Consider the following 25,764-nt stretch of genomic DNA (forward strand, 5'->3'; position numbering starts at 1 on the left):
AACCCGAGCCCTTAAAGTAAACATTCAGTGTGAAGGTTGCAATCACCTGTTATGAAATATAGGCATACCTCCTTGAACTTGTCTCTTTTTCAAGTGATTGAGTGGGATTACAAGAGCGCCAGATGTCTGGGTTTTTCAAGCGGGCTGGATAAGTTGATCTGTGTTTGTATGAAAGAGAGTTATTTATAAAGGTGTACTATGGTGTACCTATAATAAGCGAAAGTACAAAGTCTTGACAAGGGTTAAAAATCTGTCGACATTGTGGTTAATATATGCATTGTGGTTTGCGTCGGTCACAGAAGGTTATTTTTTGATTGTCGTTTGCAAAAAATGTTCCTCACAAAAACTTCATTTGCACAACAATGAATCTCGAAACTTTTTGAGATGGATAAACCGTAGATCATCACAATCAAACTTCATACACACACAACCTACTTATTCCAATAAAATGAGCAATCAAACATTTCCGGTGCTTCAGTTCTCTTGGGTAGACTTGTATTAGCTTATAACATTGTCAGTGATCTCCTAATGTATTCTAAAAATTTCACCAAAACCAAATTTGTTTGCTGTGCGTTATCAGATTGTAATAACCGCGCGTGCAATAATTTAATCTTCTCAGGAGGAGTTTAACAGACAGGTTGTCAGTCTCTCCATATTTCACCCTATGAATGAAAACGACGGCGGTATTCAAACTACATAAGAGATTTTATCCCGAAATGCAAATGAAACTAGGTTAAGTCACAACCGCAGAAGATCACACTAAGCTTTTCATTAAGTTGGCATTTCTATTTGAGAATAAAGTGATTAAAATTTGCAGACTGAATTAACCAGTGGAGCCAAAAGCAGCTGCTGGCTGTTTATAGCGTTTTTTCCGTTGAAGCAGTGAATCGGGTTTGCATGAGTTCAGTTACACGAGAGAGTGAAAGGAAATAATGGACGTAACGTCCGCTAAACGTGCCATGGTGTCGCCAGTTCACTCAAGACGTGGACTGACCAGCAATGGTTCAGTCGTTCATTTTAATGAAAAAGAGATGTTAACAATGACTGTTATTAGAAAAATAATAAAAGAGGGTAAAAAACAGAACCCTCTCCCCTTTCCCTCTTAGAACGATTCAAACGATTTCAACTGAATCACAAAGAAATCGATGATGAGCGAGCTCGACGCTTTTGAGTTTGTTCACACGTGGCAAGTGTCTTACATACTACTAGGATCAGAAGCGTCTTGAAGTATTCTGTGTTAAAATACGATAACGAGAGATTGTGAATTTTGAACTTTGTCGTGGAAGAAATAAACAAATCATTCGTTTGGTCACGAGCAGGAGACAAAGGAACTCGTGTGTCCCCAATAAAGAAACAAACTCAGCCAGGTCCTAGTTTTCTTTCAAGTGCTCTATCAACTAAGCCCAAGAGAACTCAATGAAAAACCAAAGCCACTTTTTAAAAGGATTAGTATATTTCTCCGACTCACGCAACTGAATACTGGCTGTTTTTAATTCTGTTCGCTTCTTGAGAAAAAGAGCCTTGTTCTTACAATGGGTATTTATTCCTGAAGGCGCCGTTTAAAAGGAGAGTCAAAAGAAAGGTTTGAAGACAGTTTTTAATCAAAGTATACTATCTTCTTTATTAAATGTCAACGAATCAAATTTATCTTTCTAAAGTTTTTCACACTCAACAGTTGTTTGTTGTAGGGACATCTCACATGCTATGTACATTGAACAAAACAACTGAGTCTTTTGTACAAATCGCAGTTAATGTACTTTAGGTTAAGGACCCGAGGCACGTTTGATGTACCAGGCCATGCGAGATTCCTCTTTAATGGACAACCGGTATGAGCTAACTGAGACATAAACATTGGAGAGAAAGCGGACTCTCTCCTCCCAATAGGAGCAGGGTAAAATTGTGATAAACAGCTTCTATTCTGACCGATTTTTTCATGAGGTGAAAGGGTGGTCTCGGCACATATCTCGTTTGCAGCAAGTTGTTGGTTCTTATAATTTCCCAGCTTCTTAGCCTTCTTTTTTTCCCGTGCACGACGGTTCTGAAACCAAATCTTGATGCGGTTTCCTGGAAGTTTTAACTCGCTAGAAAGTTGTAAAACTTTGGCTGCAGTAACATAATGAGTGTCCTCGTAGTTTTTCTCCAACTCCAGTAGCTGTTCTGACGAGAATGGTACTCTTGGACCCCCACTTACTTTCCGCTTGTTAACTGTTTTACGATTTCTTGACCCTATGAAAGAAAAAGTCTCATTAGGTCTTATTTCTTCATTTGGTCTCTCGTTTTCAAATCAAGAGATATACAGCAGCTGTCTGAGTTGTCCTACGAGGTGTAAAAATAGGGGTCGTCTGATAGAGTTTTGGCAAAATTTAACACCCTTTTCAATTCCCGAAACTTACAAAAGTGGCCGATAATTATCTGCAATATCAAAGCAGTTGGATGGAGATCTCTTCAGCTTTATTTCGACCTGTATTTTTTGTTGTTGCTATTATTTCAAAATTTAAGTCATTTTTCCTTGAATTTACTTATTTGAAGCTCGTAATTGAAAATTACAAACCTTCAACTTCATCACAGCCATTGACATGTTCACCTCTGAGAATCCACACGAAAACACAGATTTCATTTCACTTACTTGGGATTTTGGGCGGACAATAACGAGTATAAGCCAGCCATGGAAGATCGCTGTTCAAAGATCTCTCAGGCGAAGAGGTTCCTTGTTGAAGAGTTATTGTATCATTATTATCATTATTATCATCAGGTCTGGATAAATAAGAGCTTTCCGAAGAGTTTTCTTCTTTAAGAATGTTTTCAATGGAGAAGCTCAGATTTGCTTTCGCTGGGACAATGGACATGGTGAAATTTTTACACGATATTTTGTGAGAAAGGCTAGAGATGAAAAATGTTGTTTACCACGCACGGCATTATTGGAATAAACGACCTTTTGTTGAGCAGTTTCAAAAGCCCGAAGAATGTAATTTACTTAATGTATATTTACACTTTGTACAACTTTTTGACAAGCTTTCATTACCAGCAGATCAGCATGTGGACTTAGACGTAATGTACGTATAATCCGTTTCCCTGCTCTTCGGTCACGTAACTTTGATTGGTTTTAATCTCAGCTGTAGTTTTAGTAATCTGCGGTGTGTTCCACCGCTGATGGGGGAGTACTTTTCATAAAACAAGATTACTCCTAGTTAATGTTATGGCTTTAAAACAGTGTCGTGTTTACCATGTCGGCCCGTACAAAGTTACGGTGTTGCTTTCAAGACCAATGTATGAAGACATATCCATTAGAGCGATTCTAACAACGAGCCGCGGAGTAAACAAGATTGATGGACACTGAGAAAGATCTTGGCATACGTAAAAGTTGCCGACGTAAAATGATACACGCGATTCAGCTTTTCCATTGGGGTCATTGTTCCTCGATATTGCCGTTAATCCTTCAATAAAGGAATAAATGTGACAAGCGTGGGTCGTGCGAATGAATTTTTGTCACTCTTTTTGCTGAAATTATCTCTAAGAGGGTCGTTTAACACCTTTCAAGGTCTTCTCCAGTCATTAAATTTAGCCATGTTCGTTTTTTCATCGCACTAAGATGACTGTGTTGGTCTGGTCTTCGACTCTTCCTCATGTTGCCAATGTAGACGGCCCCATCTAACTCTGAGGCTCGACCAATATTTGCTGGCAATTACATTACATACTTGCAGCAAGATCATCTAGTGTCTTGCTCTCCAACACGTACACTGATGTTAAAATAATGACTAGTTGGCCATGGCCCATTAAGCTCTGCACTCCTGACTGAATTCAGGATTTTGACTTCGCAGAACGTGTCCCATTCGTTAAGCTTTGTTTTCGTTTCTCGTTGAAGCACTGTAACAACTGTTCTCTCTAAAAGATATCTTGATAACACAGTTACAAAAGACAATCAGATTAGGGAATTGAGTTCCCTTATTTCAATGGGAATCGATCTAAAATTACTGACCATGTCTGATACTCCGAGAACAATGATATCTCATGTCCCGCCCCCCTGTTTTCTTGTAGACCTAATTCAGTAGAGACGAGTAGACTTTGCTTGAGATGTCCAAGCCTGAGGGAAACACGATTGGTTTCTTACTGCATCCTCCGAGGATCTCTGATCCCCTACGATTCGACACTCTTTTCAATAATTATCCCTTAGGGGTCTGATGATAACCTCCACAATAATCCCCCTGGGATTTTAGTATTCTCTTCATCTATGATCCCCTACGATTTTGATACTCTTTTTAACAACAATCCCTCTGGGACTTTGATGAAGCCTTCCACAATGATTCCCCAAGAATTTTCAGTTGATACTTTATTCTCTACTTGTCACAAAGTAACTTTCTTGTTTTGGGGTGTATGGAATCAGTTGGCATCCACATCATGCACAGTACAAGAACTAAGAATTGAAATCATCGCATGGTATGGACAAGAGTCCAGTCTTTCATCCCCCCATCTCCCCTCACTTTGAATATTTGCCCGATTTCTGGCTTATTAATGACAATACCCTTCTCTGGCCATCATTATTACCACTGTCACCTTCAAACATTACCAAGTCATTACTATTCACCTCCTCACTCATTGTTCCCTGAAACTAAAAAATAATGACTCCGCTTCTTAATTCTCCGATAAAAAGAAAGAAAAAAAGAGAAAACCATGTAGCCTCAATGAAAATAGGTCCGCTTTTCGTACGTGTGTCTAGTGCAAAACGAAATGAATGTATTGTAAGATGATTACGAGCTTACGGCTGTGCTGCACCAAGAGTCTATTTGGAAGGTATGCATGCATGCTGAATAGATATAGATGGGTGGATAGGTGTACCAAGGTAGTTTTTCAAGGAAGTTTTTTTCGACAGTCTAGTTAATAATTAGACCATGAATCCCGAGTTTTCTGAGCAAATTAATGCACGGGATAGTCTCAACAAATCAGAAGAAAAACTAAAAACAAATTATGGCAACCGAAGCACATAATTTTACAAATATCTAAGCAATAGCAATACATTTTAATATGAAATCAGCTTTTGGAAATTTTGGTACGAAAGAAACGGACAGACTTCAATAAGGGGATTTCCGTAAAATATCTATTTCCGTAAAACATAGATAAATACAATTTGGGTACAATTCGCAACGACATTCCGATCACTGATATTTGTATAGGTTATCACATGATTTCGAGTGCAATTTGGAATAAATAAGCACGAGTAAATTTTTTTTTTAAAGACTAACAAAATTGCACTCGCCCTACGGGCTCGTGCAATTTGTGGTCTTTGAAAAAATTAACAAGTGCTTGTTTATTCCAAATTGCACGAGAAAAATCATGTGATTACGAGTTAATAATATACATGGAAAAATAGGAGATGGCTTATCATAATTAAACATAAGCAAAGCGCGCATCAAGTGCAAAAATAATTTATTCAAACCGTGCGTTCGGTCAAAACAACCGCGTACGATCAAAACAATAATAAATTATGCAATGATATCTTCACATCTTTAAGGTGCAGAAAAGTTCAAGGAATTGTTCAGTCTGTGTCCGAATCACTTTCGATGAAATGGAATCGTCGTTTCCGAGGTTTAACCATGTTTGTTTTCAATTTCGGCGCTGGATCGCTCGAGCAAAGTGTTAAGCTGGGTCGGCTCGTCATTTTCGATTTCCTCGGCAATTCCCTTCTCTAAACACCACTTTTTCCAAACCGACAACCAAAAAGCAGTGCTTTTTACGGTGTTTTCGTTGTTTAAGCTGTTTTCAGCTGCGGTGGCAAAAGAAAGCCTACTTAAAACGCCGGCCATTGTTTCGCTCGCAAATTTTCAAATTTTCAAATTTTGTTGCGACATCCAAGGCTCGCATTTGATTGGCTATCCGTGAGTTTCTTTGATTATTGACCAATCCGGCAGAATGTCTGATTTGTTTCTTTCTTTGCACTGAATTAACCCTCTTCTGCACTGAATTAACTCTCTTCTACACTGAATTACCTAAAAACTGCATTTATCTTAATCAATCAAAACTGAGTAATTTTTCCATGTATATTATTAGGGGTGTTACAATATTAGGCTTACAAAAATGAAATGGAGACTAAACAAACACAAAGAATCTAACAATTGAAACGAGAGGAAAATTCAGATGATGCAGTGTTATTTGTAACTGATTTGCAAAATTTACCAACTCATTCACTGGCCACGCAGTACTGACTGCGTGTCGATTAAAAGAAAATTGTAAATTAATAAAGTACAAAAGGTCCATCAGAAAGGTGAAATGTGAGCGCGTATGACCTGAATTCTATTCTGAATCAATAACTTACTTATTTAACATTGCTTTACTCTCCAAAATAACCTGACTTCTCCACCAAAGGCCCTCCTTCACAACGGTCTACAAAACGCGTAATTTTCTACGACGATAAGCTTTCTTGTAACGGTTGCTTTTTCGAATATAACTGGTCCTGAATGTCCCTCTGTTTGCTCAAGGAATTTCGCCCACCAAATAAGGATTTCGGACTTAATACGACAGATCTTACAACAAAATATCTACAAGGTTACGCCACGTCACTGGTTACGAATTCTTTTCATATTTGTGTTACGTGATTATCACTTACTTCATGTAGGCTGTTGCAAACAGTAAACCTCAAACCTTAACAGCAATGTGTCATTTCTTGTCCTATATGAAGCACTTGCGCACTCTGTTACCGCCCTTGCAAGGTGTCTAGTTGCTATGTACTGGAAACAAAAACTCCTTTAACTTTTGCCTTTCAGTAACTTTCCCCCACTTCCCTCGTGCGACTGGTCTCTAAATCACTGTAAATGAACTCTTGAAAAACGGTGGAAATTGTGATGAAGTGAAGGGTAAGTAAAAGTTAAACAGCCTTACTTGTTCTTTTAATGCATAAATGACCATTACTGACAGCACTATGGAGAATAAAAAATCTCACATCCTAAACATACAACATTATTACGGGATCATAACATTCCACAAGCTATACAAGAACTATCTTAGTGGTATTACCAGGAGCCCGTCAGTGACGTGCTCCTGGTATTACATAATAAATGTGTGACATGATGAAATGTTCTGGAAAGTTCTATGGCATGCAAGTAAGCATGACTCAGCTGTCTGAAGATTTCTGGAAGCTTATATTTACAAAAGTTACTAATAACACCTCTTTTGAATCTTTATAACGTTGTGGTATATCTTCAAATGACTGAACTCATAATTACAGTTGATTATGTATTAAGTGATCACCCACGGGGATTGGCAGGGGTACCGCTTAATTCAGGTTGACCGCTAAATACAGGTTCCACAGATTAGGGGCATTGTAAAAAACGATATACAACGCCATTTTATGCCATAATTAACCGTCCACTTAAAGTACAATACTATTACTCACTTCGATTTTACTTTGAAGGATATTCTTAGTTTTATTTAGGTGGTTTGGCTTTAAATTTACGCTTATTACAAGTGGAGGACGATACAGGTAGGCCTTTGGGACTTGGTAAAGGGTGACTATGAACGATAATTAAGAAGAAACGAGTTCGGGACTTTAGCAACCGACTGCTTAGCACAGGGTGACCACTTAATACGGTGCCGATTTATAAAGGTTCGACTGTATTCACAAAACTTAATGTTGAAGGAGGGTCTCACTGGCGTGATAGCTTTAACGGCTAACGCTAAAAATTTTCGGCATTTTGCGGCTACAGTGATCCCAAAATGACACCAAATGACACATTGTAGAGAAGAAAACATTTGAAGGTTAACTTTTCTTACAGCTAACGGTTAAAATATGTCAATTTTTACGCCTAACGGCTGATAAACGGTAAACCCTATTGAGACCCTCTGAAAGCTGCTTCATGTTTAAGGAATAAGTTGCAACCCATGTAGTCTGTCTTTATATAACTGAACTTTCCAGGATTGACAAAGCTTAATGTTAAAACTGTTTCTTGTTTTAGTGAAAAGTTAAAATTCTTTTGAGGGCTTCTTTCAGACAGCGAACTCTTACTTGACGTTTTCACGTTTTCATTTTCATGTTTCAGTTGATTACCGAAAGAAATCCGACAGCGAACTCTTACTTGACGTTTTCACGTTTTCATAAGCGTTTTTTCAGTTGAGTACCGGAAAAAATTCGAGGTTGCAATGATTTTTCCTTAGTAAACTTTATGTTAAGTAAATAAATTTCGCATTGCTCTGCATACCAATCAGATGAAAGACTAAAATCGATCACGTCTCCGTCACTCTCGTTTTTCCGACAATTTAGGCACTCTCCATGTTCTTGGGATGAAGTGCAACTTTACACCAAAATGCGGATCGTATGGCTTTTCTGATGCTGCCGTTACTCGTGTTCCGTGTTTTGTTGACGATGTATTGTGCTCTGTTCTTCACAACGTTTCCAACTCGAAAAGAAGATGACTGCGTTAACTGGTATCCAATTTTAGACAAATTATCTTGAAGAATTGCACATAAGACGTCCGTGTTTCTGCTAACGTACCCTCGCAACTGCCACAGTCCCTCTCCGTTGATTTGGAGGTAGAACATCGGGTTGTAACGTCAACAAACGGAGTAGACATGTGGAAGAATGCAGGGTTGATCGGGGTTTCTATGAGCTCTGAAAAGAGCTCCCGATCAACTCGCTGCAATTCTTGAACGGAACACATTTTGATTTACTTAGCAGCGAGGAGACTGTTGGTGAAGTTCTTTCGAATGCTTTGTAAATGAAGATGGTTAAGTTAACTGGTCTCAACGGACTAGATACAGTTGCGAAATTTATGCAAGCAGTGACGTCGCTTATTATTTTCAATTAAATAATTAATCAATTAAAAAAAAAGTCGCTGGACCACAAAAGGTAAGCCTTCGTTTATCGCAGTCTCTAATATGCTAGGTGAACGGGCGATAAATTTTATTTTCCGTTAACTTTCTTTAGTCGTTTAGCCGTGTTTTTTGCGTGCGTGCGTGCGAGCGTACGTATTTTTTACGTTGTCCTTTTGCTCTTAACTTGATGTAAAAGTTCTTATCATGTTTTAAATTTCAAAAATTTACCGCCATTTTATAGCCATTACTGATTTCGTGCTTAAATAAGTAAATAAATGAGGCGAAACATTGCCAGTGTTCATAAAGGAGGAGCTTAGAGTTATTAATATGCACGCGCGAGGCTCAAAATGAATCAGTTCAACTCCCAAAGGCCCTTGGGACGGCGAGGATCCAAAAGAGAAAATGTATGTTCCAGAAATGCTGGATTTGATACTATTTTCAGACATCGGATTCCCTTCATATGTTGCACGAGCCCTTTATACTTTTTAAGAAAACGTGTCCATATGCAACCCAACGCGCTGATATCTTCATTTAGGCGAAATTCGGTCTCAAAGTTATCATACAGCTATTTCCCATGCTGAACTTTACCCAAAGTAGGTCAAGTTGAGCACAAAATTGGTAAAGGTTAAAGAGATGATACCGTGTGAAAAATGGTCGTTATTTTATTATGAAAATCTTTTCTTTGAAAACCATATGCAACCCTTTCGAAATTTTATATAGTAAAGCTGTGAAAAAATAAACGCAAGGGGACCTTTGCCTATTGCTACCATTTTTCTTTATTGTGTCATGCCATTTGTCGTCTCGGTCTTTTAATTTAGCGCCCTTGCACCCGTAAATATCCCGGATGTGTCACACAATTCTGCGCAATGTTCTCATTGCGATAGTTTCCCTTCATCTGATTAGCTGTTAAACGCATTTGATAGAGGAAAAAGCTAACACTGCGAACAATAATATGCTCACGGGATCTGGTCTGTGGAAGCTACGTCCTCTGTTGCAAGACGGAAGCAAGGAGATAGGAAAAGCTTGGTTTCCTTCGGGGGGACAATGATGACGGCGTGGACAAGGCTCTGGTAAGAGAATGAAAGCGTTTTTAAGGCTCGTCATGTTTAAGCTCTGTAAAATCCAAAAGTCGGGGGCTCGACTCCTTTGGGGGACTTAGATTTGAATTCGTCTTTGTTCCAAGCTCGAAACAAAAACGAAAGTGTAAAAGTTTCTCTAAAACCAAATAATTTTATCTCCGCTCTAACCTTTTATATTCCAAGCGTATTGAGATTTCATAGAATGACATACTCTTTTTATTCTTAAATGAAGTTATGACATTTACCGCGTTTTGTGATTTTTTAGGATAACTGAACCTTTCCAATATAGAAAGTGGAACACGAACGTTGCCATTTTGAATCGTGGCTGACACCTCGATCTCTTACCTCTTTTCTTAATTTTTTGGAAATCAGTTTAAACGATTTTAAGATATCTAATCTTGATTTTGCCTTATTACGCTTTATGTGAGGTAAATAAATTTCGCATTGCTCTGCATACCAATCAGATGAAAGAAAATCGACCACTTCTCGATCACTCTCGTTTTCCCGCGATTTTTGAGCACTCTCCGTGTTCTTTCCCTTCATCTTGTTATTCAAAACCCTTTATTCATTACGAAGTCATTATAATTTATACAAAGTGCGATACTCGTGCTTATGCTAATTGCATAGTTGTGCGTCCTATGTGAGTGCGAAGGTGACAATTACAGAGTGCAACAATCTGATTGGCTCAGTTTTGGTTTTCCGAAACTTAATTGAAATGTGCGCTACCGATGTTATTTGCGTTTGCTATAGGAAAAAGCTAACACCGCGAACAATAATATGCTCATGGGATCTGGTTTGTGGAAGCTACATCCTCTGTTGCCATTGGGGCTGGGTCTTTCATTCACTTGCTTTGTTTCATACTCCTCTAAAAAGAAGCGATATATCAGCTTCAGAAAGTTAATACGACAGATTTAAACCGTTAGTAAACAGCTCTTGAATAAAACAAAAATGACTCAGTCTCTGCGAGCTACATGCACGTGGAATGTTCTTATCGAACCAAATCCAAAATCATTATGTGGCATTAATCTCCGGATTGTCGAGAAACTTTGAATTTATGTGACCTATTGATTCCATGCTTCTTTACTTGACTTGTCGAAACTGAAAGTGTGCGAAAGTTAAAAAGTGAATAAAAGAGGTAAGTTTTTTTTAATAAACTGTGGTGCTGCGTCGGTGGGAGAGTATAACGGGGTAATTAAGTATCATCAACTGAGCTGATAACGTAAATTGGTCACAGTAAGAGTTTAAAAGCTGACGTTTCGAACGTTAGCCCCTCGTCAGAGGGAATAGGCTAACGCTCAAAAACGCCAGCTTTTAAAGTTAAAAGGTGTCTGGCAAACCTGTTTTGAGGAAAAGATCTTTTGTTTGGCATATGCCACCTCTGTATCCCATACATGTGTACAGTCCCTCGTCCTCTTCGGTCACGTTAATTATTTTTAAGGTGAACAGCCCTCCATGTTTGCCAATAGTGGTTTCCCGTATCATTTTGTGACGATCATCATGTAAGATCCTCGTGCCGTTAAACAGCCAAGCCTCACCCTCGACATGATGTAATTTACATTTGAGTGTAACAGTTCCATGCAGATAAGCTGTTTGGCGGTTACCATCAATCTTCAAGTATTTCACGATTTCTTTATCTGGTAAAGTAAGAGTGGTTTAGTCACCAAATATTACAGGTAATGGTTGAAACACAAAATATCACAGCAAAGGGCGTGGGCACCGAAAATTATATTTTATGGTTTTAGCTAAATCGTGGTAAAACAACGGGGCCCAGTTGTTCGAAGGCTGATTAGTGCTAACCCACGGATAAATTTTAATCCGGATATTTTTGTTCCTTTGTTCAAAAGCCTCTTTGGGGAAATTTTTACTGATTCTTTGTGGGGTAAACAATCGTCAAACTGTAATCAAATATACTATATTAAAAGCTTTCAAACCTGAAATCTAATTTCACACCAATTCTGGGTTATCTTAACCCCAGAATCGGTTGATAAAGTGGAAATTATCTGACGTTGATTAACGTTGACATTGGCACCAAAGGATTCGATTCCATAAAAGTGGCGACTTACTTCCTAGGATATTTTTGAGTTTCTTTCCAAGATTTTTTTTTCGGAGCCGGAAAATCCTAAACAAAAACATAATATCTAACAACCAGTTGTGGGAAACAAGCGCAAGTCGAAGCTGGAGAGAATGACAGAAAGTTTTTATTATCTCTTGCAGCGTAACACCTCAACTTAAGCATAACACATATGAACAGCCGTCAAGGTTTCTGTTCTCGGACCACACTAGTTTTCGTGATTTCAGGTCAGTGTTGTTCTGTAGAGGATGGTTCAGAGGTGGCCATCTTTTGGAAATCTGTTTAAACGATTATAAGATATCTAAAAAATAAATATTTGACTCGAATAATTTTTTTTACTTGTGAGGTTTAGAGAGGTATCTGTCTGAGAACTTCGGGTTGTTGCTTTGCACGTGCGACCCTCTTAACGAGACGAACTCAAAATGTCGGTGTCTAAGTCAAAATTTTGGCACATTTAAAGTCAATTTTTCAATCATTGGGTTACTCTTTGAATTCCCAAACCATGCACAGAAAAATCAGCGGAGATTAGAACTATGTGGCTTCGATTCCATGCTTCGTTAGCAGTTAAGTGTGTGAAAGTTAAAAAGTGAATGAAGTGGGTAAGTTTCTCAAGGAACTGTGGTGCTGCGTCGGTTGGAAAGTATAACAGGGTAACTCAGTATTCTCAACTGAGTTGATAACGTAAATTGGCCACAGTAAAGAGTTTAAAAGCTGGCGTTTCGAGCGTTAGCCCATTGCCAGAGCGGAATTTTGGTCATTTACGGCTACGGTGACCCCAAAATGACACAAAATGACACATTGAAGGGAAGGAAAATTTTAACGGTTAACTTTTCTTACAGCTAACGGTTAAAACATATCAATTTTTACGCCTAACGGCTAAATAAACGGTTAACCCCGTTGAAATCCTCTAAAAGCTGCTTCATGCCTAAGGAATAAGTTACAACTCACGTAGTCTGTCTTTAAATAACTGAACTTTCCAGGAATTACAAAGCTTGATGTTAAAACTGTTTCTTGTTTTAGTAAAAGGTTTAAATTCCTTTGAGGGCTTCATTCAGACAGCGAACTCTTACTTGACGTTTTCACGTTTTCATTTTCATGTTTCAGTTGATTACCGAAAGAAATCCGAGGTTGCATTGATTTTGTCTTATTATGCTTTATGTTAAGTAAAAAAATTTCGCATTGCTCTGCATATCAATCAGATGAAAGACTAAAATCGATCACGTCTCGGTCACTCTCGTTTTTCCAACGATTTAGACACTTTCCATGTTCTTACTTTGACTTCTCATTGCGATAGTTTCCCTTAATCTGATTGGCTCAGTTTTGGTTTTACGATACTCAATTGAAATGTGCGCTACAGCTGTTATTTACGTTTGCTCAGGAAAAAGCTAATACCGCGAACAATAATATGCTCACGGGATCTGGTTTGGGGAAGCTACATCCTCTGTTGCCATTGGGGCTGGGCATTTTATTCACTTCCTTTGTTTCATGCTCCTCTAAAAAACAAGCGATATGTCAGCTTCAGAAAGTTAATACGACAGATTTAACAGTTAGCAAACATCTCTCCAATAAAACTGAAATGACTCAGTCTCTGCGAGCTACATGCACGTGGAATGTTCTTATCGAACCAAGCCCAAAATCGTTATGTGACATTAATCTCCGGGGTGTCGAGAAACTTTGAATTTATATGACCTATTGATTCTCTCCCTTTCACATCCCTGCTTTATCAGCCTCCGACAAGAGAATATCACAGTTGACGGTTTAAAATTTGGTACATTTGACTTCACGCTGGCTTAAAGCCGTCATAGTTGGGCTCCTTAAGTGTATTCTAATAAATAGCATTTAATTCTAAAGGAATTATCGTCATTCGTTACTTACTTTTGGGATCTTGGTCGTTATCAGATGTTGAGAGACGAATTGGAGACGGAGACGAACAGATAGGAAAAGCTTGGTTTCCTTCGGGAGGACAGTGATGACAGCTTGGACAAGGCTCTGGTAAGAGAATGAAAGCGTTTGTAAGGCTCGTCATGTTTAAGCTCTATAAAATCCAAAAGTCCGGGGTTGAACTCCTTTTGGGGACTTAGATTTCGTCATTATTCCAAGCTCGGACACATGACGAATGTAAAAGTTTCTCAAAAGGAAGAGTACGCTCTGGAACCAAATAGCTTTATCTCCGCTCTAACCTTTAATATTTCAAAGCGTAAAGGATTTCATAGAATAACGTACTCTTTTTATTCTTAAATGAAGTTATGACATTTACCGCGTTTTGTGATTTGTTAGATAACTGGGCCTTTCGAATATAAAAAGTGGAACACGATGGCCATTTTGGATCGTGGCTGACACCTCGGTCACTAACCTTTTTTCTCCATCTTTTGGAAATCTGTTTGAACGATTGTAAGATATCTAAAAATAAATTTTTGACTAGAATAACTGTTTTTTTCTTGCGACGTTTAGGGAGCCTGGGAACCTCGGGTTGTTGCTTTGCACATGCGACCCTCTTATTGAGATGATCCCAAAATGTCTGTGTCTTAGTCGTAACTTTGGCACACAATCAATTTTTAAAGTATTGGGTAACTCTTTGAATTCTCAAACCATGCACAGAAGAAACAGCGGAGATAAGAACTATGTGGCTTCGATTCCATGCTTCTTTACTTGAACTTTTAAGTAAAGAAAGTTAAAACGTGAATAAAAGGGGTAAGTTTCTAAATAAACTATGGTGCTGCGTCGGTGGGAGAGTATAACAGGGAGATTTGGTGTTATCAACTGAGTTGATAACTTAAATAGGCTACCGTAAAGAGTATCAAAGTTGACTTTTCGGGCGTCAGCCCTTCGTCAGAGCAAATCGTCAAAGCAGACGCTCAAAACGCCAGCTTTTAAAGTTAAAAGATGTCTGGCAAACCTGTTTTGAGGACAAGATCTTTTGTTTTGGATATGCCACTTCTTAATGCTAAACATGTGTACCGTCCCTCGTCCTTTTCAGTCACGTTAATTATTTTCAAGGCGAACAGCCTTTCATGTTTGGCAATAGTGGTTTCCCGTATCATTTTGTGACGACCACCATGGGAGACCCTTCTGCCGTTAAACAGCCAAGCATCAGCCGCGACATGAAGTAATTTACATTTGATTGTAACAGTTCCATGCAGATAGGCTGTTTGGCGGTTACCATCGATCTTCACGTATTCCACTTGTGGAGGAGGTTTGTAACTTTTAACTGCATCGGGTAGAATAAGAAAGGTTCAGTCACCAAACATTACAGCTAATGGTTGAAGCACTAAATATCACAGCAAATGGGGTGGGCACCGAACATTATAGTTTATGGTTTTTAGCTAAATCATGGTGAAACAACAGGGCCCAGCTGTTCGAAGGCTGATTAGCGCTAACCCGCGAATGAATTTAATCCAGGTTATTTCACTCTTTCGTTCAAAAACCTGTTCGGGATAATTTTACCTATTCTTTGTGTGGCATCCAATCGTGAAACTGTAAACAAAAAGAATTTTACTGAATTTCCTTTTAAAGCTTTCAGATCTGAGATCAAATTTCACACCAACTCTGGGTTATCTTAAACCAGCTTTGAACAAGTCGGCCCAGGGTTACAACGCCATACCCCTGACTTTAAGAGAGCATGTCTTATTGACAGTTCCAAACTTGTTAGTGGCTACACATGTGTATTGTCCTCTATCGTCTCTCCCGGCAAACTTTATTTTCAGCGTTTGACCGCAGGACAGTCTGTCAATCTTCACGAGGCTTTTCTTTTTCTCACTGAGTGATTTTCCATTATGCAACCACGTGATGTTAGCATAGGTACTGGAGATAACCCCACACTCGATTTGCACATTCACATCCAAGTATACAGTCTGGCTTGGAGTCAGACAAGTCACCTTAGGTAGGTCTACACAAAATGAAAAAAAGGAAAACATACACATGTATATATATATATATATATATATATATATATATATATATATATATATATACATATGTATATATATATACACTCGGTTGCTTAAACGTTGACACCTAAAAAGCAGAATCCATAAACGGCGAGACCCGAAAGTTTCTGGGAACTGCTCCGCATATGTACATAATCATTGATTCACTTATTCACCCTTATGTCAAGCTTTTTCTTATGGTAATTTTTCGAGCCCTTTATCAGAGCGGAATTCACTCTAACGAAGAGCTCGCGCTCGAACGTCGGGGTCCTACTAGGTCTAGGAGACACATGAATAAAGGGGGTAAGTTTATAAAGAAATTTTGGTGCTGCGTCGGTGGGAGAGTGTAACAGGGTAATTAAGTATTATTAACTGAGTTGATAACGTAAATTGGCCACCGTAGAGAGTTCTAAAGCCGACGCCGGTTGAGCGAATGGGCTAACGCTCGAAACGTCAGCTTTAAAATTCTCCACGGTGCCCAATTAACGTTATCAACTAAGTTGATAAAACTAAAGTACTTAGAACAGTTGACGTAAAACAACAAAGAACAAAACGACAAAAGAAAGAGGAAAACTATGAAAACAATAAGTTAATGATGCACTGTTCTATCCTGACTTGTCCTGTGTCTTCTACATCAACAAGAAGCTAAACATCAGCTTCAGGAACTTTTTAAGGTGGCCAATTTACGTTACAGTAAAAAAACCCGCGTATAGGAACCTGGATTTTTATTTTAGGCCTCACGGAACAGCGTATGCACGTGAGCTAAGGAAAATTTCAGACATGCGCAGAATAGGCCCTTTCCTATGTTTACTTCTCTCCTCAACACTCTTAAAACTTTACCGTTGAATATCTTGTCTTAACACGAAGTCTCAGGTAGTTTAACACATAAACCGGGAAGACTGCGACGAAGTTGAAGATTCTACAGTTTTATTTTTTTCCTTTTCATCGACTAAGTGGTAGAAATTCTAATTTTTCGTACTGTTTTGTCGTTCATTGCGCGTGGTGTTTATTATTTGGAATTTCGAAACGGACAAGTTTAGGAGTGGGCATCGTGTTTTCAAGGCAAACTGAGTTTTGGAGTCCATCGTTGTTCGTTTGAAAGTTATTCACATTTTTTTGACGCGCGCTCAAGATACCATGGAGGAGTGAAATATATCGACTGATGTAATGTACTCAGAGCAGCTCGAAATTACAGCAAGCGCACAATGCACGAGGTAAGAATATAAATTAGTTATCTTGACCCCTATCTTGAGGTGTGTTGGTGATAAAGGGTCAATTAGCCTACTTTCAATATCGCCCACTCGAGATCGAGAGTGAACTCCGGTTTTATCGTCAACAGGAGCCAAGAACAATTTATCAATCACTTCTCGGGTACTCGTTGGTACTTACTACGGATTACGGAGATGATGTTTGACTGGTATCGATTGTCAAATTAATGCTCATTTCTTTTGGGCACTTTGAATGTAGAGGATTGAGCAATACACTGATTCTTTTTCGACCACACTGCATATTCAATAATTAGTATAGGTCCAGGTAAAGTTTGGTTGTTGAACTGGTCATTACAAGTCAGGTATATATAAGAAAAATTCCATTGATGTAGATATATTTAATTGTAGAAGAAAAACGTTTAAAGGGGAGAGAGGATTAATTACGGGTCAGAATGGTATTACTTATCTTTTACACAGAATAAGGAAAGACAGGATAATAAACTTGGCACATTTTTAACAGATCCAGTGTTCCACTCTAATTTATTACAGTAACTGTTAATCATTGTATACTAACTATGTGCAACATAACATTGGCTGCATCACTTTGATTTGCCCTTCCTGTGCAAAATATTATGCCTATTGAACAAGAGTACTTATACACGAGTCATGTTCTTATCACATTAAAAGTTACATACTGCTAGTGATATGTTAAGTTGTACATGTGCAACAGTATAATGATATAATCTACATGTAGTTAAGTATTACATTTATTATGTTCTTAAACTGCTGAAATTTAGTGACCGCAATTCAGTGTTTGTTCAATATTCTACAAAGCTACAGTCATACATAACAATTTAAAATCAGATACATCATAGCTTCATACACCTACTGTTCATTTTGAATGTAATATTCAATTCATTTAATTCAAGATCCAATACAACATGATTGTACATGCATGTCTCAACTTTGGCACCATGCACTTCACTTTTACCCTGTAAAACCAGTTGCAATATTGTAAACCAAAAAGCTAACATGCTACATGTACATATACTAAGATATTAAGCTATGTTCACTTTACTAAGTAAACATGGCATATACAACATGCTTTTACCAGGTTAATTCTAACATGTTGTGTTGAAACATTAATCAATTATTAGATGCATCTCTGTGTGTAAAAATGCATACATGCTGAGATATATTTATTTCATGCAGTGTGGTCGGTGAAATCAATTCTTATATGTACAAATCTAAAACATTTAAAAATTACTGAGCCACCCCTCATGACTACTCTATTCTTCATGTGCAGGCAACAGCGTAACATGTTCAGACATGTGGGATGTGGAAAGATGAGTAGTTGGAGGCTGGAAGACATTTGGAAGATTTTGTAGACACAACTGGCATTCTCTTGGTAGATCATAAATTGGTAGCTCCTCCCCATAGTTCCACACCTTTAGTGCCGCTAGCTGCATGAGTCTTGGAACTTGTCCATCAGGTGTACAGTTAACTCCCTCAATTACTGTTGGGTTGAATGACCTCTGTCCCTCCAGTGCAGATGTTCCCTTGGCAGAAGCCTTCCATTGAAGTTTAAGCTTGCGACCATCTGCTTTTAGTGACTGAATTGTTTCTGGTAAGTTATTGTTTACTTTCTTTTCTACCCAAGCTCTAGGGTAAACATCCTTTGCAGTAAGTGGCCCATGTGTGCAGTTTTCTCTAATCTTGTTTAGGTTCTTTCTTGCCTCTTGCAAAACGTCTGTGGTGAGCATTTGGGTATATTCTTTCATTCTTTCTTCGTGAACTTCACGTGCTGCTTCTGTGGTCCTGGTGTTGGTTTTTCCACTATGCAGAATATTTTCAACAAATGTGATTGAGGCCTGTTTTGATAACTCTGACATGTTATCATTAAGATACAGTTGAGAGAGGTTGAACTGTCTTTCAGCAAGAACATTGTTAACTGGAAGACTGAAAATGTGCTTGGCATAGAACTCAAACAGGTTTGGAGTGGCTTTTTTACTTATGAGTGAGCTGTGTGGTGATGAAGCAATTTCTTTGATCTCACTGAGCAATTGTGGTTCCATCAATTTCCAAAGAGTGGCCCATTTAATCAATCCAACTCTATCCTTAGACACCAATGTTAGAATGTTCTGTCCATGTACATGAAAGAAATTGTTCACTGACTTTTCTTGTTGATTTTCAGATCTGACTGGAATTTCAAGAAGCTTTAAAACTGAATGCCAGAAAGGACTTTGGTATCTCTGATCAGCTCCCATTCCAAACAACTTGGGAAAAGTTAACCACTCTGCTCCATGATCTTTGATTACTTTAATTGCTTCTTGTAACATTGGCCTCTGCACTTGTTTCTGAAAATGGTTGATAGCTGCTGGGTCCTTCAATGACATCTTCACCTGTTGTGATGTTAAAGGAAAATATTCTGCAGGAGACATCAACATTTTACTTAAAGTTTCATGGTGCTTCAGAACAGTTGCTGGCCATAACCTTGCTAGGTAACCACTGGAGAATCCAAGTTCTGCATCACTAGCTTGGGATGTATTCAGAGATGGGATGATAAACTTATCGAGGAATTCAAACAAAAACTTGATTTCAACTTGAATCATAGGACTGGAGCTCAGCTTAATGACATCTTGCCAAATAGTATGGTGGCTATCTGATTTTGGCAATCTTTCAAGGAGACACTCAGCGAGCTGTAAACAAGCTTTTCCATACTTGAGATACCACTGGAGAGTTTCATGATAATATGTCCACCTTGTGTCTATGAATGTCTGGGGAAGGGGTGGCTCTTTACTTAGAATACCAAGAGAAACATACATAACTTTGTATTGGCTTGGACGCTCATGATGGAGCCAAGATATTTTATAGAGTAATTGTAAAACATGGGGGTTGCTCATGTCACCCTTGGCCCCAAACCTGGCCTGGCACATTCTTCTCAGCATAATGTTTAGTACATGTGGGTAGCATCCTACAAAAAACATCTCTTTTCCAAAACTTCTGGCATTGTTAGCTAAAAGACCGTTTACTTTTCCCTTTTGGGTAGAGGCATTGTCCCCAACCAACCCTGAAACATTGGTAATATCATATTCATTTTTTACAACGTGGTAATCTACATCAGACTGGTGTTTTCCAGACCCACTTGCTGTTAGGCTGTTTGCAAGGACATAAGCTCTTGGCTTGCTCTCTAAGGGACACCAGGTGTGAACACCCACTATATGCCTCTCCTCTCCTCCTTTGTGGGAGTCATCACTCCAGAGATGAAAATCATACTTGGAATTTGAAAAGCGCTTGCGTAAAATTAGTTTGTCGGCTTCACCTAGGAGAATATTCCAGTCAGAAAGTGTAGTTGGGGAGACAATGAAGTTTGTTGGGGGGCTACAATTGAACAAAATATTGAAAATCAGATGTAATGCTACAGGTGTCTTTTGATATGATAACAAAGATGCATGTTGCATGTATCTGACACAAGCCATAAACATCAAGGTCCTTTGGTTGTGTCCATTGTGACCATGGGCAAATGTCTCCACAAGGGAATACCCCTTTTTGGCAATTTCACTGTTGCCCTGTAATTTCTGTTTTAGCTTTGAGGAAGCAGATCTTGTCCCCCTTAGCTTGTGTCTGACTTGTTTTTCCTTTTTTTCAGTAGACGTCAGATTTTTTTGACACTTTTTAAGTTGAGTTTGAAGCCTCAACACGTCCTTTTTCAATTGGATGTTCCTTCCTTTTACAAATACTGAAATTATGAAAAGGTGACACAATAAAAATTAGTTATATGTAACTGATTTCACATGATAGAGTATTGAAACAGAATACAAAGTAAAAATGTCCTGCCAGAAATCTTATCGACCAGGTATATTTAGAATGTGTAGTTTAAATTTGGCAAAAACATTGTTATCACAATTGCAAGGTTGAATAATTGAAACTATTGTGTTTCCACGGTGGTCCGTACGCAGATAATTTTGTTCATGTTGATAAAAACTTCTAACACAAGCCTCAAAACTTCACTCGTAAAACTCTCGATACTGTGTGACACTCAAAGATACGCGTCCTTATGATCTGCTGACCGAAAAAATTAACTTCTCTGTACATTTCTTTTCTTAGGTACGAACCTTTAGAGGGAATCTAGTCCGCAGTTTAATTTTTTCGCTTTTGAGTGCGCGTACTACCTCCCTTGCGTTAATCGCCGCTCCAAATAGTTAAGCAAGAAAAAGCCTGAAAATACTGACCATGCAGCCATATCGACTACTTTGTCTTTATTTTCGAGTTTTTTTTTTTGCTTCTGTTCGGTGGGAGTATTATCGGTTTATGATTAAAATCCTCTTAAAATAGTGTCATTAGCGATCGCGTAAGTTAAAACCGCCGAGAATTCAGAATGGGAATGAAAATCATTCACCGTAGTTCGTGGCTCAGGCAATCTGCGGTATTATTCTTAGACATTTGCAAGTCTGCATTTCCATTCCCTCCTGAAATAATATCACTTACCTATACTGCGTCGTAAGGTTTTGACTGTTCCTTTTAGATTGGCGTTTTCAGACCTCAAACTCTTGCACTCTCTCTTGAGTCGATCGATTTTTTCTTCACTTAAAAAGTTGCAAACTTGCACCGCAACGCTTTTTTTTTCAACTTTTTCAAAATAATCTTCATGTTTTCTCAGCTTCTTTTTGGCTGGTGGCTGATTTTTACCAGAAAACTGGCTGCCGTGAGGTCTTTTACGAGCCATCAGGAGTTCTCGTCAGCGAGTCGGCCGGCAATTAATTAACACAAATCTGCAACTTTGATGTAAACAACCCTCGGCATGAGCCCGCGTTCCTTTTATTAGGCAGTGTTACAAAGTAATGTAATCTACGCATGTCTGAGATTTCAGGGGGTTACGGTTTCCATGGGTGGGGTATCTTTCCGTGAGGCCTAAATTTAGCCTAAACAGGTTCTTATGTAAATGGTACTTGAGGCAAATTTAGGCTATCAAGGTTCCTAAAATAGGTTCTTATATTTTCTTATGAATATTATTTAAATATATTATAAATATCATCTCATAATACAATATGAATAATTTATGCCATAATGCCTAAAGGCAGTACAGTGCAGGTATGTCCTTAACAAAACATATGGTCAAACAAACTCAAAGTCAGTTCTCTGAAATGCCATTTCAAAGATGATACCAAGAAAATCATGGGACAAATACAGTACATCCATAACCAGCTCCAAGCAATCAACCTACAGTATTGCCTTTTTTGGAGTTCTCTGTAATACTTTAACGAGCAATTAGGAGAAATGAAAAAAATTAAAAACTGTTTGGCTCTAGCCCTTGAGGTATGATCATGCGAAATGGAGCTCGTCAATCCTTACGACAAATGTCTTGTGGCGGTCAAAAACCAAGATGGAAACCTGGTTAGTCATGCACCAAAGGAATCATCGAAGTTCTTTCAGAAGTTCCTAAACGATTCTGGAGAACGTGAAGCAGAATGCATTGGAAATAGGCTAAATGCTGGGAAAGGAAAAGGGGTTGAAATCCCTGTGGACTACAGACTTGTGGCCAATGAGTCCTATCTGGGAAGGCTCACGATGAAATTATGGACGAAGGACTTTGCTGATGATATCAACATCAATAAGAGTAAGAGTCAGCGGATCACAGGAAGCTTAACAAGATAAAAAACACTCATTGTTCATATATATATGAACAATGTGTGTTTTTTATCTTATCTTTTATATATATATATATATATCAGCCACAAGCAAAAACAATTGATATGCTGTATCTCAAGGATCTATCACTTTAAAGCATTGCCCATTGGGAGCTTACTTCGTTTTGATATTTTGCCATTATTTATTTCATTGGGATACATTTTTATGTTTTATATTTAATATTTTGTGATTCTTACAGAGTCAGAGATGGTCAGAAAGCTTTCTTTGATATTAGTAGAGTGCCATACTTGCAAATACTTGAAGAATTATTTGAATGGTAAACACGATAGACACACAACACAGCACTTTAACTTGAAAGAAAAAAATGTTATGTCAAATTACTTTAAATATAATCAGATAATGATCTTAATTCATCAGTTTCTATTTATTCTGTACACTTTTATAGCTACTCCACTGGTTAGAACCTAACCTAAAATTTCAGCCATAATAGGTTGTCATGTGAAGGGGGTTTAAAATGAAAATTTTAGCCTAACAGCTTCTTAAAACCCAGGTTCTTATCCGCGGGTTTTTCACTGTAGTTGACTCGGTCGATAAAGCAAAAATTATCTTTTATTACCCCAACCGACGCAGCACTTCCGTTTTGTTAAAAAAATTATTTTCCATTTTATGATAATTACTTTCCGGCTTCCCTGAACTCGGCCGCCTTGTTGTATTGTTTTGCTTCTGTCCTTGTCTTTTTCATTTTTTTTTTTTTGACCTACTAACTCTCTTTTGCACAAGGGAAGGCTACGAGAAACAAAACGGGAATCTCCACTCATGAAACCTTTTGAGCTAACAATACATTTCTTGAGTCGCTCGTGCAACAGTACTCACAATGAAGGAAGTCAATAATTTAGCGCTGCGGTTTCGGGATTTTTTCCTTGTAGCTTTCGTCGGCTTTTGATTGGACAATCACATCACTTTCAGGGATGTGATATTTTTCAGTTCCTTTCCAATATTTTTTTCTCGGGGCCGCAAAATCCTAAACAAAAAAAAAAGATCTAATATCCAATTGTGGGAAACAAGCGCAAGTCGAAGTCGGAGGGAATGGCGGAAGTGTTTACTATCTCTTGCAGCGCAACAACTGCCGAATAACGCATATGAACAGCCGTCAGGGTTTCCTTTCTCAGAAAATCTTATGTTTTGCCACGTCTTCGTTGCCATCGCGTCCCATTTTCTTTTCATATAGTCGATCATTGCGGCGAAGCGTACTAGTTCTTGAATTTAACAAAGGAAAATTTTACAACTCTCTATCCGTTTTCGGTTTCGGGTTTTTTCCGAGTTTATCATTACCCTTACCTCCTGTTTGGTTGATATCATGTTTTATTCCATGAGATCCACAAGTGAACTGAGGATATGCTGAAAAGAAACAGACGATTCAAATTGTAGCAATGATCAATGAAAGTATAGTTGTCATATTCATATGAAATTTTCATGACAAACATTTTTTGCTCTCAGCTTTCCAACTTCGTTAACTCGGGTCATCTTGAAAAAATATCGGCATTCATTTTAGATGTTCCTGTTTGCAATGAGATTTCTATCAGCTCTTTGCTATAGGTTTTTTGCTGAATCCTTACAGTTAAGTATGGGTTTTGTTTTCGTGAGCAAATTAGTACTCACAAGTTCCTTTCAATTCTGTTACCGCTTCAATGCTGAAGCGAATGGTTTAACACAATACGCGTTCAGACTCGTCTGGGCGAGTTCCGAATTTGAATAGCGGATTAGATCCATACTGATTTGACTATGATATCTCTAGTTCTGTTGCAAACAAAAGAAATCACGATTTAGTTCGACTATAAAATCAGTATACTCAATCCGCTCCTTCATGAATTACTAAACGGAAAAAACCTCGCCGAGGAAGTCGCGGGATGACTTTGTTTACGTTTTACAACGGTGATTCTGCCTTTGTCTACGTTCTTTCTGGCGTCATTTGAAATCAATTTAACTCACTCAGACCGTCTTGTTTGCCTTCCATTATGGTTTGATATTGTTGAAATGACTGCATGTTCAAAAAAGTCTAGATAAATTCGCAATCTATGCGTCAAAAAAGGTTCTGTTTTCTCAGAAAGTGAAACTTATGAGTGATTCGAGGTTTCCTTTGCATACTCACCATCAATGGCTTCTTCTATTGAGAACACGAATAAGAAAACGAGAATCCAAAAGTGCAATTTACGTCCTGAATTCATGTTCTTGGTTGCTACTTCAACTACGCTGTCACTTACTGTTCGTCTTCTGAAACCAAGCCAGAAGCTGCAGCAGCGTCCTTTGTAAGGGCGGTTCCGAGAAATGACAGGAAGTTTTCAATCTATATGTGTAATCGGACTATATTTAGCAGTCAATCGAAAAAGGCCATTAAAAATCAACAGATTCAAAATGGGAAGCAACACAAAGATCCTTCAATGAGTAAACAAAATTTAAAAAATGATGATCTAAACCTTGATATTATTATTTTAACTTCGTTCGTTTGATCACATTCTATCTTAGTAAGCAGCACCTGGTTGAATAAAATGATTTGAGTTAAATTCAAACTAATTCAAACGAGACATAAAATCTGACTTCCAGGAAAAAGTATTCGAAGGTAAAAAACCGAACCGTTCAATTGAACCACGTTGAAGATAACAACCGGAAGAAGCTGCCTATAATGTAAGAGGAAGTTTGAATGTTTAAGTTTTGAATCTTAACGAACAGGGAATATGTAGACGCCAATAACTATGGAGAATTATTTGTGCCAAAATTGTCAATCGCTAGTTAAAAAACTCAGTCGTTAGTGCTAAGATATCAATCGCAAGTAAAAAAACTCAGTCGTTAGTGCTAAAATGTCAATCGCTAGTGATAAAACTCACCCGTTAGTACTAGCAAAAAATCGTAATTGTAAATCAGTTCAGCTGGAGTCCGTTCTAAAATGGTCAATCGTTAGTGCTGAAACTTAATCGCTTGTGTTGTTGCACCAAACGCCGCTATAAATCTCCAATTAAAAGCGCTAATTATTAGAG

General features: G+C 38.2%; 2 protein-coding genes across 3 annotated transcripts; both read right to left on the reverse strand.

The window, feature by feature from the left end:
- Positions 1 to 1,600: 1,600 nt before the first annotated feature.
- LOC131779530 (homeobox protein engrailed-1-B) lies at positions 1,601 to 4,237 on the reverse strand. The gene is made up of 2 exons (XM_059096092.2): positions 2,627 to 4,237; positions 1,601 to 2,226 (listed from the first exon to the last, which is right to left on the reverse strand). Exons 1-2 carry the CDS (start codon positions 2,844 to 2,846, stop codon positions 1,703 to 1,705), a joined length of 744 nt encoding a protein of 247 aa, XP_058952075.2. The 5' UTR covers positions 2,847 to 4,237; the 3' UTR covers positions 1,601 to 1,702.
- A 4,696-nt stretch (positions 4,238 to 8,933) lies between these two features.
- On the reverse strand, positions 8,934 to 25,091 carry LOC131779522 (protein sax-3-like). Of its 2 annotated transcripts, none has more exons than XM_059096083.2 (7): positions 24,882 to 25,091; positions 24,071 to 24,130; positions 15,551 to 15,835; positions 14,846 to 15,157; positions 13,825 to 13,938; positions 11,216 to 11,512; positions 8,934 to 9,866 (listed from the first exon to the last, which is right to left on the reverse strand). In XM_059096083.2, exons 1-7 carry the CDS (start codon positions 24,955 to 24,957, stop codon positions 9,706 to 9,708), a joined length of 1,305 nt encoding a protein of 434 aa, XP_058952066.2. In that variant the 5' UTR covers positions 24,958 to 25,091; the 3' UTR covers positions 8,934 to 9,705. The 2 variants fall into 2 exon arrangements, with proteins under 2 accessions (XP_058952066.2, XP_058952067.2); XM_059096084.2 differs by lacking the exon at positions 8,934 to 9,866 and adding an exon at positions 10,423 to 10,743 and having other exon boundaries at positions 24,882 to 25,076.
- Positions 25,092 to 25,764: the final 673 nt, after the last annotated feature.

The sequence above is a fragment of the Pocillopora verrucosa genome, chromosome 13, assembly GCF_036669915.1.
Source record: "Pocillopora verrucosa isolate sample1 chromosome 13, ASM3666991v2, whole genome shotgun sequence".
Lineage (NCBI taxonomy): Eukaryota > Metazoa > Cnidaria > Anthozoa > Scleractinia > Pocilloporidae > Pocillopora > Pocillopora verrucosa.

Coding starts and splice junctions, on each gene's coding strand:
- LOC131779530 (XM_059096092.2), bottom strand. CDS start 2,846: ATGTCCATTGTCCCAGCGAAAGCAAATCTGAGCTTCTCCATTGAAAAC. Junction 2,227..2,626: donor TTGTCCGCCCAAAATCCCAA/GTAAGTGAAATG, acceptor TTTCTTTCATAG/GGTCAAGAAATCGTAAAACA.
- LOC131779522 (XM_059096083.2), bottom strand. CDS start 24,957: ATGAATTCAGGACGTAAATTGCACTTTTGGATTCTCGTTTTCTTATTC. Junction 15,158..15,550: donor ATGCTCTCTTAAAGTCAGGG/GTATGGCGTTGT, acceptor TACCCGATGCAG/TTAAAAGTTACAAACCTCCT. Junction 9,867..11,215: donor AGATCTTTTCCTCAAAACAG/GTTTGCCAGACA, acceptor TTCTCTTACCAG/AGCCTTGTCCACGCCGTCAT.